At 42.1% G+C, this 19027-nt stretch overlaps 1 protein-coding gene across 1 annotated transcript in view; it reads left to right on the top strand.

Annotated features, from left to right (window-relative positions):
- The window catches only part of snap25a (synaptosome associated protein 25a), a 40264-nt gene that overhangs the window by 16940 nt on the left and 4297 nt on the right, over window positions 1-19027 (top strand). Inside the window, exons 2-5 of the mRNA XM_071914235.2 lie at window positions 3470-3613; window positions 6280-6321; window positions 11501-11549; window positions 15391-15508. Of these exons, the coding sequence (XP_071770336.1) occupies window positions 3542-3613; window positions 6280-6321; window positions 11501-11549; window positions 15391-15508 (281 nt within the window). The 5' untranslated portion in view covers window positions 3470-3541. The remainder of the gene's footprint in view (window positions 1-3469; window positions 3614-6279; window positions 6322-11500; window positions 11550-15390; window positions 15509-19027) is intronic.

The raw sequence follows: 19027 nt of genomic DNA, 5'->3' as shown, positions 1-19027 counted from the left end.
TATTATATATATAGATATATCTATATCTATATATATAGATATAGATATATGTGAGACAGGGTTATTCTAGTTTTGGATTATTTGTTTTTATTTGAATAGGTTTAGGTTTAAATTTTTGTCTCAATTTCAGTTTAGTTTTTGATTGAGTAAGGTTTGCAACTGATATTGAGTAATACAAACAATAAACCATGATTTATTTTTTTATTTTTTTATTTACAACTAGCATTCAAGAAAAGTAGCCAAAAATCCTTTCTCTTTTTTAGCCTGCATATAAACAAAAAGATGAAAGTAAAAACATTTGATGTATATTTTTATTGTATTTTAGTTCGTTTTACAAATTGACAAGATTAGTTTTAGTTTGGTTTTAGCTTTTCCACAGGCTCATTTTTATTTCAGATTACGACAGTGTTTTGTAACACCTGGTTTTCATCTTAGTTTTAGTTTCAGTCCATGATAATAACCTTGATCTGAGGACATATACATCCGAGTGGAGGAAGGCAGATGGATCCATGCAGCATCTACCGCCCAGGGAGCCATTTATGATTCAAACCATGACGCGCTGGTGATATTGCCGCGGCAGTAAAAAATGGCCTCATATCCTTTATATACGCGGCAAGTATCTGGCCAGCAGATGTTGTTGTGAATTTCCCATGATACACGAGTGGGTGAAGCCGACACGGAGGGTACAGTAGGACCTCCGAGGCAGAATATCAAGCAGATTGCTCCCTCAGTCATCGACATGAGACACATCCTGGTGGGCGAAGCCGTCTGTCCGAGACGATACACTGAGACAAATCACTCCTCACTTGACCAGTCCTCACCTGACAGCTTGGTATCAGGATCTAGAAGGCTGCTGCTTCCCCGATAATTCTTTGTAGCGGTGGTGGTTGACGATAATTGTGGTTTTGATCTTGATTGATGATTGTGTGAAGTAGCTGTTTCCATAGTCAGTGCCATTTTGGTCCCAGTTTTGGTTCTATTGCAGGAAGAAAATGCTAAAACAGTCCTTATTTGGATTATTCATTACTGTAAAAACATGAATCCCCTTCTACTCTCTGACTCTGAAAAATAAATCTCTATTCCTAAGGCTTAGCTGATGAAGACTGTGATATACAGTTGGTTTAACTACTGTTGACAAAATGCACTTATTGTAAGTTGCTTTGGACAAAAGCGTCTGCTAAATGACGTAATGTAAAGTAATGTAATTCTAAAATGCAAATGTGATGCGTGGCCGTTAATGCATGATAAATTAGGTAAATTAGGTACTAATTATACCCTCAATCTGGGCATTTATTTTGTAAAATGTCATTTATGGGTTGATTTTTGAAGGGTAGAACTTGTAAATGATCATCTCTTAACTTCTGTGTTCTGCCCCTATTTTCACAAGCAATGCATTTATTACCAATAACCTTTATTGATACAGGGAAGGCAGACACAGACTTAGTTCTTTCACAGCAACGCTCTGCTTCACACCCAGTACAATGACACTGATTTTAGCAGTTAATGGGGGTTAATGGGTTAATGGGGGATAAAGGGGGTTAATGCTTTGCTCAAAGGCACCACAGTGGCAGCTGGTGGAGGGCAGAGAGTTTCTCCCTCAGTTTCTTGGCCTAGAATTTTGCGGTCCGATCAGGGGGTTCAGACTGCCACCCGTAATAAAAGTATAAACAAACCATTTATAGCTTTCATATATAATTAAAACCAATGGCAAGTGGTTACGTGCTATGAGTCTATGGGTCAACATCTCGTTCAGTCAAGTTTAGAGTGAGAACAGTGTCAAAAGTTAATCCATAATGACACAAACAAACCCAGCAGTGGGGTGAAAATGGTTCCACAGGTGGTGCTAAACCTTCATTCCAGATGGCTGTTTAATAGCTAATATAGACATAGTGACATATTCATTTTGGTTTCATCCCTGAAGGATGTGCACAGGACATACATCACTCCAATTTCTGCCAACCCAACAACCAGTCATTCGTCATTTCATCCCTTTGGGTATCAAAGTCCTGGGGTGAACTGAACAGGATTACACACTTAGCTTGAAAACTGTGGAAAAGATTTATATTTGATACTTAAGGGGATTAAATAATTTGTCAAATTAAGTTTAGACACTGGATTATAAGGATGTCTTGTAGCCATATCCACCGTTTATCTCTCACTCAATCAACACATGACTAGTTATTTCAAGATCATTTTTAGAGTTAACTGCCAGACTGAGTAATCCTGCTTCTAGAAATGCACAACTGCTTTGCTTGTGGTAACAACTTATCATGATCTACAGAGAGCGAAGCATCATGGCTACAGGGCTAACAGGCGGTTTATGTCTCTCTGTGGCTAATCCTCTAAAATCCCAGTCAACCCTGCCTGTCTGAGACTCATGGCATTCCTCTGCAAACATCAATCGCCTGCTCTCTTCCCATTCACTCCCAAACAAACACTGCTGCTGCTGCTTCCTAATCCTCCATTATACCGGCTGCAACTGTAAGCAGAAGCTAGGGAGACATGCAGCTCCCGATTGGATATCCCGCTTGTTTTTATTTTTTCATAGTGAGACTTTTATACTTGAGAACCCAGAGGCTCAGCAGGATACTAAATATTCCATGGGTTCAAATACGGCTTCACAAATGTCCCATTTGTCACATGATGTCACACCCTTTAATTCTCCCATCTTTGTTGTTACTCTGCAGGAATGCATTTTCTATTTCACACTTTCACACGTAGGGGTTTAGCACCTTGCTCAAGGGCACTTCAACAGGACACATGACTGTTGATGGTTATATTTGCTGTTTTTGGGGATAGGAAGTGACAATTCAGACATGAGAGAGTCCCTCTAATCACAAGGCCACCTTCTGCAGAATGCATGCAACCCATAGATAGAAAGCCTCCTGTTAGACCCAGTACCAGTTTACTGGTATGGAGGCAAATAGTTGAAATGCCATTTAAATGTCAATAAAGAAGAGTTTTCTAGGATGAATTAGTGTAGAATTAGACTGAATTGGTCTAGAACGAGTCTAAAGGTGATCAGCAAATTAAAATAACTTCCTGCCTGCGCTCCCTCTATGTAGAAAAATGTGCGTCCTCTTTGTCGCTAATCCCATAAATTCTCAGCCAACTCTGGCCCGTCTGAGCCTGACATTCCTCTGCAAACATCGGCCGCCTGCTTCCCTTCTCATTCAGTCCCAAACAAACAAACAAACGCTGCCGCTGATGCTTCCTAATCCTCTGTCTGTGCAAAGCATCCCCGGGGATCAGAGGACTGCGGTGCATTATCATGACGTTGTGGGTTTGAATCCTGCACTTGGTTTTTGGTGCATGTCACTCTCTTTGCTCCTGTGCAGCGCTGCCAGGGTTGGGGGCTTCGATTCCCACCTTTACTGTATGTTTGAAGCTGTCTTCTACATTTGTTGGTTTTGTTGTTTGTGACTAAAAGTTTTTTTTGTTTGTTTTGTCTCTTTCCCTGCGTTCCCAGTCCTCCCCGGATTCCCACTAGGATCTTCTCTTCCCTGTTGGAGACCAGCTCCACCCCCCACATCCAGCAGCCATGGCAGAAGACGCGGACATGCGCAATGAGCTGTCGGATATGCAGCAACGCGCGGACCAGCTGGCCGATGAGGTAAGAACAACACGTTCCGTTGATCGCAGCAGTATGTGTCTTGATGGCACGCAGTTGTATCAGAAAAACGTGGGCATGCACACACACACACACACACACACACGCACATACATAATCACAGACACAGACTTAAGCACATTCAAATGCAAATGTGCACACACACGCATTACAAAGCAAGAAACACTCGAACATTAGGGAACAAAAAGACTAATGGTGGCTGTTCAAATCATTAACAATTATGATATAGTATATTAAAAATATGAGGGATAGGGTAAATGCGATATAGATTAGATTAGAGCTTTATTTGTCCTCAAGGAGGAAATTAATTTCCGCAGCCAGGCAGACAGAGATGCATCCAGACCATTTCTGCATGTATTAATGTCAGCTGTTTTCTAAATAAGAAATGATTATGCAAACTGTTTCACATATACAAACTTATCCTCCACTTTCAGCACCTAAAATGGCTGTTGTCATTTTCCAATTCATGCCTTTATTACATTACATTCACAGAACAGCAGTCCAAAGTGTTGGTTTATTTATCACAGCTCTGCCACTTGTGTCCTATTTTTGCTCTGTCTTAAAAACAATATTTTACTTCAACAAGAGCACGGACATATCTGAAGTAGCATCATTAGCGCCTCCCACTCAACAAAACCACAGCATGTTTTAACTCTAGGAATGCGTATATCTCCGTATATGAAGGATGTTTTTCACCATAACCTTAAAATCTGTAAAATATCCTGGAATACATAACAATAGAAGTTACACACGGCTATTAGCCAGAGTTTGCACGTGTTTGTGTGTGTGTGTGTGTGTGTGTGTGCGGATGTGTGTGTGTCAGGTGAAGGGAGAGTCTACCTGCTTCTGACTTTATATAACTACACTGGTTTGAGTGTGTGTGTGTGTGTGTGTGTGTGTCCTTATGAATGCACATGATCACATGCATCCACAAACGTGCATTTATGAGCGTGTCTCTCTCTGTGCAGGAGAGATTGTGTGAGTGTGTTCATGTGCATGTTTCTGTGTGTCTCTATGTGTGTATAGGAATTTGTGTGTGTGTGTGTGTGTGTGTGTGTGTGTGTTGTGTGTGTGTGTGTTTCATCGGAGTGAGAGAGAGAAAGCCTCAGTCGCGGCCTGGAGCAGATCAGCCCACACCCCTCCAGTGTCACATATGACTCACACTGGCACAGCTGAGCAGAATATTAAACACACACACACACACACACACACATACGCAGACATGCAAACATGGGGCCTGCACAAAATGGCGGCGTCAGAACAACAGTTTCCCCTATGCTGCACTGACTTAGATGAGCGCTCAGAAACACAGAGGGGGCGACGAGTAGAATAACACCCATTTCAGATCAAAGCACAGTTAAGTGCAACGGCTAAAATGTCAGTAGAGGGGAGTTCTGGTCGCTTGACCTCGGAAGGAGGGAGGAAAGGAAGGGATAGAGAAGGAGGGATGAGGAAAGTGAGGAATGGGTGAAGAAGAAAAGAGATGAACAGGAATGAAGAGAGGAGGAAGAAGGCTAGAACTGGCTGCATTGACATTTGCCGCTCAAATCGAGGCTGTGCCCCTTTTTCCCTTACCCTCATCCCTCCATCCTCTCACCCCTCCTTCCTCCCTCATTCGATTCCTACCCCCTCCCCCTCTCCGGCCACCCTCCCCTCCAGCGGATCAGCGGCGCTCGCAGTGAGCCGTGGATATTACATCCTCTTGCACAGTGTCCGCGCGAGATATCACAGAGCGCCGTCCCCGCCAGCGAGCTGAGCTCTGCAGCTTCACTCTTTTTTTAAAGGGGAAATTGGAACGTGCAGCTTTCTATCAGCGCACAGGCTAAGAATAGCCGCCGCACAGTCGGGGAGAAACAGGGTAGAGAGAGGATCAAAGAGTGGTTTTATTACGAGGATGTATTTTATTGGCAGTGTCGTTGGTGAACTATTAGATGTTGAAATGTGTTGCAAGACGGTTTTGCTTAAAAAACAGATCCCAAAATCTCGTCACGTACTGTAAGAGTTCTGTTGATTAATGGCGACTGCTTACATAATGTGTCGTCAGCTTCTTTTATCTTCTCACTGTTATTGCTACTTTAAAAACTCCCACCGCAAGGACAGCCAGAACTGAAAGTGCAGACAGTCTGGCTGCATGGAGTTCATGCTGAGTTCATGTCGATAAACGTTAGATATTGATCCTTCTGTGTCCCGGTGATTGTTCAAATCGGTTCCACTTTGTTGTGATACCCGCTCGCCTGTGCACAATATCATGAAGATGCACAAACTAACACACTCACACAATGAATCAAATTTGAACTGATTGATGATTTGAAGTGTGAATTGTGAGTTTTTATGTAAACTCCAGGAAGACTAGCTGTCACCTCAGTGCCACACAATAGGAATCTGAATAAACATAAACTTCTCACAGAATTCAAAGCCTACAAAACCAATACGTATAATCAAGGCAAATATTTTCTGTTCTTTCATTTAACATTCTTTAATATCACTCTTTATGCAATATCCATTTACAGATTTTGTGTCATACAGTGGTTGCCAAGTGGCAAGGATGTAAAAATGTGAATTTTATGATGGCTGTAACAGTTTTCCGAATGTGTCCTTTGTGCACTAATCTCAAATGGTAACTTATCCTCTCTTTTATTTCTCCACAGTCACTGGAGAGCACTCGTCGTATGCTGCAGCTGGTGGAAGAGGTAAGAGAAGCACATAACACTTTGAATTATGGTTCTTCTTTACAGTTTGATTAGATAACATTAAATCTGACACAAAATGTGACACAGCAGGGATGTGAATTTAATCCAGTGAGCCTGGAAGTCTATCATGTATCAGATACACTCGGATACAAGTTTTTCTTACAAACAACGGCCCTATTTTAACGAGCATCCAGGACTAGCTGGAATACCTTCTGTCAGTTAAATTGTAGACATAACAGTTTATATTACAACAGGAGGAGGTCCATGATTCAAATTATTGTAACTGGACAGTGAGAAAATGTAACAAAATGTGACACAGCTGGCTCTGTGGCCTGCAATAGACTGATCATTCCCCTGATTTTGAGAATTATCAAGGAATTATTGAAAGGAGAAAACCACAGCACCCAGTCTATCAATTTCTCACAGTTTTACTTTTTTATATAACAACTCACAATTTGTATTTATTATTTAATTTTGTTACTGTCTTTGAATTGAAAGGTTTTGTTCCAAATTAAGGTATGCGACTCCTACAAAGTTAAAACAAATATAGGTACTTTGCCATGGATAGTTGGTAATTTGAGTCCTTGGTTAAGAAAAAAAAATTACACTCTTACAGACTGGATCCTCTACATTTTAGAAATACTGAATGATTGATGATGATTAATGTCAGATAATGATATTTTCCTAAAAAAAGACATGCATTGTTTTGCAATAGAACTCTTCAATTACACTGTAATTATGGAAATGAGGGAGCTAGGATTACAAATTCACAGTTACTGTACAATGTCCCCAGTGTTTCCGCTGTCCAACAAAGAACGCCATGCAGTGCGGTCAAAACTGCAGTTCACAATAGCTGCTTAAGAGAGGAGCGGAGCACAACACTGCAGCAACACACATGAAACAGACAAGGGCAACACAGAAGGTTTTCTTACAGGGGCGGGACTGAGTGTCCTGGTGCAGAAAGGACAGTACAAGGTCCTTGTTGTCCCAGGATACATGGATACATGCGCTGTAATAATCTGAAAAGGTTGTAAAAATATGGACACAAAATTAAAACCCAGTTGGACCTTTATCTCAAAGAGTCTATGACAGAGAAAGAAATGTTGATTTGGCAAAGATGAGACCTTGTTTCTTCTCATCTGTTTTTCACTAAGCTGACAATATTTGACTTGGAACAGAGCTGAACACCAGGAAACTCCTACAGTTTATAGACTTCAAACAAGGCAGACTGGGATGATTTGACTTCCTGCTTTGTTTAGGCCCATTGACAATTATAAATAGAAGACAGCAAACCTCTGCCAATGCTGAACAATTCTCCAACTTGCTTTTACACCCAAAGACATCATTGCTATCCCTTAAATTTTAAGTTAAGTTAGACCCTGCAAACAAGCCCATGGGATTTGGAATCAAGTCTCTATCTTTGCTAATTTCATAGTTATGGCAAAAAACAACAACATAATCATCAAATGGCAGAAATCCCAGATCTAGATCACCACCAAAACCCAATAATTTGTTCTTTGGCCCAAGACTGATCTGCCTTCCAAATTTCATGGAAATCCATTCATACATTTTTGAGATATCCTGCAGACAGACAAACAAACTGACTAAAAGGGGCAAAAACCTAACCTCTGGTGGAGCAAATTATGATAAATCACCGTCATCATGACCTGACAATACTTTTGGGTCAGGTGACGGAGGACTGGTCACCCTCTTCCATCCATTAGTCCTAAGGCAGAAGGAAGCGAAGCATGAGTCAACTGAATGATGGTATGAATAACATCAAAGGAAATGACGCCAATCCCTGACTGAACTGCTGACGTCAGAGAGAGGGGGGGAAGGAGAGAGACAGACAGACACTAACACACACACTCACTCACTCACACACACACACACACACACACACACACACACACAGGCATGGGACAGATATTGACTGTTATTCATTTTTTCTGCTTGCGTACGATGAATTCCTATTGCAATCTAGAAGCTCTGGCAATATTGCTCATGTAATATTCATGGCAATAAAGTATACTGTATTGAAGTGAGAGAGAGAGAGAAAGAGAGAGAGAGAGAGAGAGAGAGAAGAGGTAGCGCACCAATAGTCAGGATTGGGACTGGCAGATGGACTGTGCCGACTCCGATAGAGAGAGAGAAAGAGAGAGAAAGAGAGAGAGAGAGAGAGACCAACAGACTGGGAATGAGACACGCCAGCAAGCGACGGAGGAAAAGGAGGGAAAGAAAGAGAGGGAGATTGAGGGATAGAAGGAGCGCAGCAGCGTGGACAGCTGGAGGGGAGGGCTGACAGGCTCCTGGTGCAGATCTCAAGGTCATATTGATCATCAGTCGACATTATCTCACCGCACGGCTCCGCCCCGAAGACTCCCGCAGGCGGCGAGGGACGGAGAGGGAGAGACGTAGAGGGACAGAGAGAGAGAGACGTAGAGGGACAGAGAGAGAGAGACATAGAGGGACAGAGTGTAAGACACGGAGAGAAGGATGAGACGAACTTTCGTAGAGGACGGAGACAGCGACAGGCAGCTGAAAGTGAAAACAGCACGGGATGAGAAAATGGAGGACAGGGGGTGAAGAGAGAGAGAGAGAGAGGAACAGAGGGAGAAAGAGAGAACAAGAGATGAGAGACGTTTGACTTGATCAGCCCAATGATTAACGATCATCTCCTTTCAAAAGCAAAAGCCTGCACATTGGCAGCCCATCCGCACATAATGGCAGAATTATCAAGGTATTCATGGGATTTGCATGAGGATGAGGCATCGAACCGACCATCTCCTGTCCTGTATGGGATCCTGGCTGATTATTCCTGGGAGTTTCCCCCTGGGACACATTTCAGCTACTGTGGGATCCCTCTTGGAATGAGGCATGCTAAATTACAGAATAATTTATACACTGCAGAGTTTCCTTATTGCTTCCCTCTCGCCTCTCAAACATCAGTGCTGGCTTTCCTCCCAAACTGCTGAGGAAGCAGGGGTGATGTGTGTGTGTGTGTGTGTGTGTGTGTATGCAGGGGTGCGTTCGTGCATTCAAGGGTGTTTGTGTGTGTGTGTGTGTATAATCTTATTTATGCCTATCAGGCCGAGCCAGGTGCCACATCTTAGCGCTGCAGTATGCTGCTGTATTTCTAAGAGGCAGAGAGGAAGAAGACTTGTGTATGGGCTAGTTTCGCTATCCTCCGCCTCTTCACACACTCTTTCTACCCAGCATCAATACCTGCAGCCAAGCCAGCCTCTCAGTGACTAATAGCTTTACTGTTGAATGCCCATGCAGGCCCAGCTGTTCAGATGTTTCACAGTCAGGGAGAAATTAAAGTGAGATTTTTTTAATGCTGAAGAGGTAGGCTACAGCAAGGAGAAACAACAGCCTATCGCCCCACTACACCCCATTTCAAAAAGAGAAATTCTGCATTACTTACAAGATAAATGCACTAATAATCCACTATGCAGAGGTCTAACAAATGCTGAGAAAGGTCTTACTGTAGTTAAAGGTTAACCAGACTTCAAAAGATTGGGATACTGTGTTATTAATTGTGTCATTTGTACAAGGAAATCCAAAGGCAGGGTTTTTATTTTAACGAGAAACCTTCCTTTGGTGTCAGCGTTATTATTGTTAACCCCTTAGGGGCTATTTGCCATGTTTCGTGCTTAGGGTTTAATGGCCAAATGACCTTTGTCCTTCTAATCAATACCAACCCACATGCTCATGTTGGGGGAGCAACATACTCTAATTTGTTCCTTCAGGAGGAAGGGAAATGTAAACAAAGGGATCCTAGGGTATCATGATGCTGAATGACGCTTTATCTTTGTAGTGTGGCTCATAAGGCTTTATAAGGCATTAACATATTATGACAGCATTATAATCATTAATCACCATAATACACACAAAGTATCGTCATGATAAGAGCGGAATACTTTGTGGAGTGCCTGAACAATCTAGAAAAATTAACAAGAACACAAAATAATCTCTCTTTCCTCTATCTGAGGCTTTGCAGTTGTGTCACAAATCTCCAAGCAAACATGTCTGGTGCTATCATGGAGATCCACTGGAGAACTGGCTGTGCACCAATAATGTCTAAATATAAAACAACCGGGCTATCGGAAAAGAGAGATATCTGTGGTGTTAGTGCAGGTCAATTCAGTAATGCTGTGAGTAATGAATGAATGAGTGAAGTCTGATGAGGTAGAATTGTTTACAAATGTAGGAACAAGTTTCAGGAAACTGTCTTGGCTTTCGGCCTTGCCCCTTTAGTCCTAGTCTCTACTGTAAAACACTACAAATTGAAGCTTGAGAACCTAAATAAACAGCTGGATTTTGGTTTTGTTAGCTAGCTAACTAGCCAACAACCTATTTATTAGTCACTACTAACGCTAGCTTCTACATGGTGCACAAATCAGATTGTTTATAACACGACAGTGATGGTTAGCTAACCAGATAGTTAGCTAGCTAACAAGCTGAAATTATCTAAACCCAAAATCGATCAGATTTATCAGTGGAGAAGTGATCAGTTCCCGTGTGTCCCAGTGTTTAAAAAAAAAAAAAATAAATTAAGACATATTAGTCTATAGGCGACACTTGGAGAGCTGGTCATTTCTTTTGTGCACTTGCCAGGAATAGTACGAGGAATTTATTGTACAAAAATATCCCTGGTTGTTTTTATGCAGTGTATCATGTCTCACTCATCTGTCATCTTAGGTTGTTGTATCATTGTTAAGACAGCCAAACAAAGCTTAAATTTCATGGAAATAACAAATCAACCACAAAGCTTGAATTTCATTAAACACATGGGTCTTTATGTTACAGTTTTGTAATTCTCTACCTGGACCAGACCAGTGCAGGACTCAAACACCACGTAACACTTTTATTTTACGGAAAGGCGTGCTATCATTTACCATGGATTTTGAATCAATTTCATGTTTGTAACTTTGCTCCTGTTGTAAACGAGCAATATGACATCTACACCGAGGAAGAAAGCAAAGGTTTTCAATTCTCCAATCAGATTTGTTTACGGTGAAAAGTGGAAAAGGCAAATGGCAACACATATTTTGGCCGTAGCCACTGATTCTCCATGTTGTTGTATCTCTCCTTAACCTCTGTTTCTTTCTCTTCCTCCCTTTATATTTTCCTTGCCTCCACCTCTCCTTTCTTCCCGGTGGTTTTTGGGGAGTAGAGCAAAGATGCCGGCATCAGGACTTTGGTTATGTTGGACGAGCAGGGAGGTAAGTCTACAAGAGGGGAGATGGCATTGAAAACATATAGGTGTTCATAATGAAGCTATTCATGCACAACAACATTGGTATGATGATTCTAAAATCAGAAATAAGTAATAAAACATTATTATGTATTAGGAGCACAGCGATGACATTATTTATAGATAGAAATGTTGGTGTTAAGAAACTTATGGTATCAAAACATTTGTGAATGGATGGATTGTTTCATGTGCAGTTGCTTGTATTCATTTAAATGCATTTCCAAACTAATTCATTTTTTTCCTGATTTTTTCCTTTAAGTAATAACTGACAATTTGGATTCTTATTTAATGCATGGTTTATTTGAGTATCCTTTGGTCCAGGGCGCCAGTTCAGCTAACACTTTGAGAACGTTATTTTCTTTTCACTCTTTCTTTCAGCTAAACTTTATTCTTTTAACCTTTGTTTCCTTTTGCTAACATTTTTCTTTTTGATTCGCCTAACCGCATTTTTCATTTGCCAGCAGCTTTTTATTTTTATTTGCTAACAGCTTCCTTTGCCAAAGACAAAAAAGGAAATCTTGAAGTGCCAAATTAACATTAACAGATCCACTGAAGAATAATTAATGCCAGCCACTGCAGTGCCAAAACCCCTACAGCTTAACATCAACATCAATTATTTCTTGTCCATAAACTGGTTGGGTTGACTTGTTTGTCACTATGACAACCAGTGGCAGGGTGACTTCTAGCTTGATCCTGGATCTGTTTGTGCTACAGTCCACCAGAATCACTGAGTAAAACAGTTTGGACATTCAAAAAAATGAAATTGCAGCCATGTTGGTGCCACAATCCGGCTCCATAACCATTACTAAGTAACCTTGAATTCAATGCCAACAGCTCTTTAACTTTTGGGCACTTCACCTTGGTGCATGTTTTGGAGGGCGGAGCTTACAGCCAATAATTCTTAATGCCAAATAAGTGGCAACAACATGGCTCTCTATAATATGGTTCTGGTCAAAACGTATTATTTCTTTAGATAAAGGGCAGCAATATGGTGCTCATAGTTCAACCTGGCCAAACTCTATCTGACCCTCTCCTGTCACTGGCAGCCTAAATGCCCAAACAGGTCAGAACAGCCAGACAGTCACCACCGCCCAGCTGACATGCCACAGGTATAGAGATGGAAGAGGTGGATAAAACAAAACGATCGATTTAGCTGGTAATGACAAAACATTCACTCACTCCCCTATCAATCCATGATGAGTTACTTTTGTACAATCCCTGGTTTAATGCAGTTTGCTAATGGGCAAGAATTGTTGATATAAGCCCACAATCCATATTCCACAACATGGTCGACATTAATTGCACCACAACAAACACTTATGCAGCCTGTCTAGGTAATAAGAGATTGTACAGTATGAAAATATAAAAAGGTTCAGTGTGCAATCGAACGCCACACTTTGGTTGGCACTGCTGCTGTTTTGGTTGGTTGTTGCGGAAACAGGGAGAAGGACATGAGGCATCAGCTCTCCCATTGGGTAGAGGGCCTGTAAAGCCATCCACCGATCCTGTGAGAGAAAAGCCTTAGGGCCGAGAGTGTTAATTGCACCAACACTGCTGTTCGCACAGGGGGATGAAAGCTCTATACCTCCTCCGCCCCTCTATCCTCTGATCATCCATCTATCCCTTCATCCCTCCCGTCCGCAGTTCTACAGGATCACCACTCCAAAGCCAATTGCAACGGCTGACTGGACACATAGGTGGCTGCAAGGCTGAGCTGACCTGTAACCCAGCTTTATTGACTCTTGTGCAGGCAGAAAAAGCCTGTAGGTATATAATAGTTGAGGCTGGATATAGTTATTGGAGTTAAAGTGTGTGTAGATTTACGTTGAATGAAATAAAGAAGCAGCCGGAAAAAATACCTTTTAGCCACTGACCAGGTGCTTTTTTTGTTACAAACACTTCTTAATGAGCGCAGCGTACTCAGTGCCGTTACCCCACTTTCCTGCTGCTTGTATGTAATAACACAGATTCAACAAGGATCATTTCTTGGTTGAATATATTTACATAAATGCATGCCAACCAGGGATTTTACAAATCTGAAAAAGTCGATGAACTAGTTTATGAATCTGCTCCATATTTTACCGAGCCTCACCTTTTTCGCACTCTGCTTGCTCTATATTTCCTCAACCATAATAAAGAGGGAAATTATTATGTTCCATACAGTATAACACTAGTTTCCCTTCCACCAACCCACCACATCAGCATGACAAAGGCCCCGCTGCTCACAAACCAGGATCCAATCATACTTAAAATCCTTTCAACTACTTTCAACATTTTGCTATTGCAAAGCCAGACAGGCAGTTTTCAATTTTGCGGGCCGGTTTTGTGTCAGGCAAGTTTAGTAAATCACCCAAAATGGTACTTGAAAGAATTTTAAGTAGTCTCTTGACAAGTCAAGAGTCTCTTGACTTTTAAAAGGTACATTCACCATGCCCATGCCTTAATCCACAGCCCATACTGACCATGTCGCTGCTCACCAGTCTTTCTCACTTCTAGTCCTATTTGGTTTCAACCAATTACTAACATGAACGATCCCACTAATCGATGTGGTTTGCAGACTGGCTGAGCTATTGAGTCGTTTGTGCTAGAGGCTCGGTCAGAGCAAAACAGATTTGAGGTCGCACAGTGAGGTAAAGTTGGTCATTTTTACTGTGGTCGCTGTTTCAACACGGACTAACAATGACCATGAACAAAAGCTGACAGTCTGTTCTTTTGCCTCACGTTAATCTTTAAATACACTAAAGCGAAAAAGAGTAACTTTAGCTCACTGTCAATTCTTACACTCCGATTGTAGATTTGAATATTGAGAAATTCTACACAAATGGGAAAAAAAGACTTGTCAGTTTTGCATGATGCTAATGCCACGGCAAACGACTCGCAATGGAGATTTCTCCTTTTTTTCCTTATCAAATTCTTTTACCCGGTGGAATTTAACGACGATTGCTATGAATACACAGTCGACAAGGATTTTTAACTGCAAAGCAACAATCTCTTGTTCTCTCATTCTCAACACTTTGACACTCAGCAAGTGTCACAAGGCGAGACATGAGTAAAATCAGTAAATGTCAACGTTGAAAGATTTCTATTAACTGAAATCACCAAGTTATTATATCGTATTGAAAAATGATTCAATCACTGTCTTAATTTGATTCTGTGCTCATACACCATTCTCAGGCCTAAAGATCCAGTGAGTGCACACAATTGTATTCCAGCATACCAAATCGATGCACGCACTCAATAGAAATTCACTTTAGTTCAGTCATAGGCTCTCACCCTCACACATGCACACACACACATGCTCGCTCACACCCACACACATGCATGTGCACACACTGACGCCACAGACACAGGCACACAGCACACACACACACACACACACACACAACTCAATTACTGCTCATCATAACTCATATTTCTGTCAATCAGTCAATGAAATTCATTCCACTACTGTCATCCCTTTGTCCTGACCAGAGCAACTCGATCGTGTTGAAGATGGCATGAACCATATCAACCAAGACATGAAGGAAGCCGAGAAAAATTTAAAAGATTTAGGGAAATGCTGTGGGCTTTTCATATGTCCGTGTAACAAGTAGGTACTGACAACGTGCCCCAAAGGTTCTTTGCATATGTGGTGGCGTCCAGTTTTTCCTCTTTTTTTTTTTTGTTTTACTTTCTTTCGTCACAGTGAGTGTCTGAAGTTGTTGTCTTCTCTCCTTTGTCCTCTCTTTCTCTCTCTCTTCCTCTCCTCTTCCTCCCTCTCTTTTCTCGTGCTTCGTTCTGTGGGGGATAAATGACTTGTGTTTAATCAGAGCAACTGGAGCGCATCGAGGAGGGAATGGACCAAATCAATAAGGACATGAAGGATGCAGAAAAGAATTTGAACGATCTAGGGAAATTCTGTGGTCTTTGCTCCTGTCCATGTAACAAGTAGGTGCTGCTTGCCTGCCTGCCTGCCTGCCATTCAAAATAAGACAAAAATAATATCTTTAAAAAAAAAAAAAATTATAAACGAGGTAGAAGTGACATCATGATGGCCATCAGCCAATAGTCCGCTCTGCTCCAGCTGCAGCTAGACAACTGACTCCGCCCCCTTTCACATCCACACGAGGCGGCTCGGCCCGACACAGGAGGCCATGATGTGCTCTTATATATACTTTCCCTATCGCAAACATGTAAATTAAGACAATATACGCAGACACATAGATTAACTGCGGGTACACACATGCAGCCTTGGGTTCTTATGGTGCTTGCTCTACTGGACTGGCCTCAAGCCATATCCCAGAATCCTTAGCTCCACGCCTGGTGAGCATCCCGTGAGTCAGAGCCGTCACTAAATGACTGGCGTCTGACAAGTAGCACGGATGCTTCCAAATCCCAATCTGCACCATATGCTTATTTAACATGTAAACTCTCAACCCGAACACACTGTATCATCCTCTTTCCAGTTGATATTGCCTTTACACAGGCAAACCAGATATGTGTATACATAGACTGGGAAGACCCGAATCTAATAAACCCAAGCTCAAAAAGACCAGTCCTCCACGCAAGCTCTCCTCCACTCAGCCAAGGCCATAGTTCATCAACAAGTGCCTCTCTAAACACCCTTCTACCAAGTGCCTTTCTCCAAGTGCCCTATTCTCTAAGCCTCCACTTCTCCACACACCTTTACAACGGGAGTCATCTACATGCAGGTGTAGCCATCATAGAAGTCCCACTTTTTTACTTACTCCACCCCGAATAGGACTTTAAGATTCTTCAATATTAATGCAGGGTCGATGCAGGGTGATGGAGGGCGGACTTCTACAATGGATACGACTGTAGCGCCTCTCCCCTCGCCTGACGTTCAAAACCACTTAGATTCAACTAAAAAAGAGCAGGGCCGGGCTTCCCAAAGCATCTTGGCACTCAGATCATCTCAACACATTGACTCAGAGTGGGAAATGCAATGATCTCGGTCCTAAAATGCCTTTGGGAAGCCTGGTCCAGGACTGTTTGACACTTCTCCTCATCTGCATGATCTCTACTACCACCACGCCGCTCTAACATCCAGTAGATCCTCACCTTTTGCAGGAAACGAGACCTTTTTGTTTCCCCCTCAACACACCCCCCACCCACCCCCCCATTTTTGAACCACCAAGCGCCAATGACATGGAATGACTGGCGAGCATGACCCTTTGAATGCTCATGCATGCATGATGATGCAACTCATAATAGCAATGCTACACATGATGACATATATGCTAAGATCATGATGCTGGTATTATTAACGATGATGATGGTGATGATGATGATGATGGTGATGATGATGATGATGGTCAAATACTTTTGTGTTTCATTTAACATGAGCAGTACAGAGCCTGAGTGCTTCTTCTGGTAAACTGAATAACTCTGGAATGGAGGGTTTTTAGAATTTATTATTTTTTATTACTTTAAAATCATCTCAATTACGAAGAATTAAAGTCTCTCTGAAACCAAACGTTGTTGAAAAAAACAATAGGGAAAGCTGGGTCAGGTTAAAAGTACTGTAGATGCATTTTCAAAAAGGTAATAAAAGACTAGATGTATGCAGAAAGGCTATTTTAAATCCTAAAAAGTTAAAAACGGACACTATGCCAATGTCTATAAGTCTGCACCTATCAGAGATAATTGAAGACTTTTGATAGTTTTGAACAGCCGCCCCAAATCCATATCAGTTGTATGAATGGACAAACAATACTCCAATCAACACTCATTGTCACTGAAAAATCAACACTTATGGACACTGGAAAAATTTGCTGTGTGCATCACTTTTAGGCTGATTACAGACACGATTTGGCATCATGACTGATTTTCAAGATTGGACTGAATCCATCCTATAGTTACAATAGCACATAAAGAGAGTAGAGACACAAAGAAAATGATTGCAGTCCTACTGATTTGACAAAAGAAAAATAAAACAAAAACAACAGCAAACAGCAAGAGAAAAGGAAGATGCTACAACTGATGCTTGAAGGAAGACAGTAAACACATCAAAAGGAGACTAAAATGAGGGTATGACACTGTGGAAGTGCTTCACCCACTTAAACAAAGCCAAAGCCAGAGAGAAAAACGGAGGAAAAAAACAAAATAGGAGCGAACTGTGTTGTCAGAAGGAGCTGGAAATTGGGTTACGACACGATGTGGTCACATTCATTCTGTAAAACGGGTAACATGGTGCCTCTGCGCATGCACTGCACCGTCCCCTCGCCTCCGCACGGCTCCGCATGACGATACAGCCCGCTGCTGCTTTGTTTTCCTCTCTGGTTCTTGCTGCAGTTTCTCTGCAGCACCACCCCTCCTGCAGAGCGCTGTGCTAAATTAGCCATTATCCTGCACTGGCTGCTCCACACTACTGTTAGCTAAGCTCCCTCTCCCCTTAGGGAACTCGCTCACATGTAGGTCAGCCATATCAGATAGCGGCACGATAGCCTGCCGGGATGTTGACTCAAACTGAATGCACAGATAGATGGATGCTAGAGAGACAAAGCAAAAAATAAGTCTGTTGGATTTTTTTTTTTCACTTCTCACAAATTGAGATGTTATTCCCTGTAAACTCTGTCTCTTAGGTGCTAATGCCTTCACAGTCCGGCTGTCCATCAGAATTAGCTGACTCCTGCCTTTTTGGTCCTAATGCCTTTGGATTCCGGCTGTCTGTATGCCAGTATTACTGGATTTTGATCGGTGGATAGATCAACTTGCAGGTCACTCAGGGAATTAATTAGATGGAATGAGTTCACTTTTCCACCAAGGGATCCGCAAGACCCGTATGATCTAATCACATCATCTCAGTTCAATCACAGGAAAGCTGATTAGAGAAGTGCATTATATCCATTCTGAGACTGCAGAGAAGCAAATAGCACAGGATAACAAACTGGATATCAAATGAGAGGAAGGTGAGAGGAGAGGAGAGGAGAGGAGACGAGAGGAGAGGAAAGGAGAGGAGAGGAGAGGAGAGGAGAGGAGAGGAGAGGAGAGGAGAGGAGAGGAGAGGAGAGGATGTGACACAAGGAGAAGTGAGGAGAGGAGAAATGCAAAAGAAAGCAAGCAAAGAAAAGACGCTAAGTACAGCGTAGAGGAACAAAAGGAATAGAACGAGGAGGCTGAAACGGAGATAAAGTATAAAAAGAAAAGAGGACTCAGACAAGGGGAGTGTGTGTGTTTACCATGCCGGTGTGTGTCAGCGGGGACGGGGAGCTAAGCGAAGCCTTGCCTCAGTCCATTTCTATTAATAAATCCAGTGTAGGAGGCTGAGCCATCGCCATCCCTGATCCAGCCAGAACACATCCTCACAGCACTCCAAGGTTACACAAAACTCAGCAGCCGATGCAACAATACAGGCAAAGAAAAGACAGAATATCCTTGAATGGATGGGGGAAAAAAAGGTTTAGAGAAACGAATAACTACTCAAGGTCCTGCCTGTTTCCATTT

Source organism: Centroberyx gerrardi, chromosome 18, assembly GCF_048128805.1.
Source record: "Centroberyx gerrardi isolate f3 chromosome 18, fCenGer3.hap1.cur.20231027, whole genome shotgun sequence".
NCBI classification, from domain to species: domain Eukaryota; kingdom Metazoa; phylum Chordata; class Actinopteri; order Beryciformes; family Berycidae; genus Centroberyx; species Centroberyx gerrardi.
The sequence above is the reverse complement of the archived record's forward strand: the minus strand, read 5'-3'. Positions and strand labels throughout refer to the sequence as shown.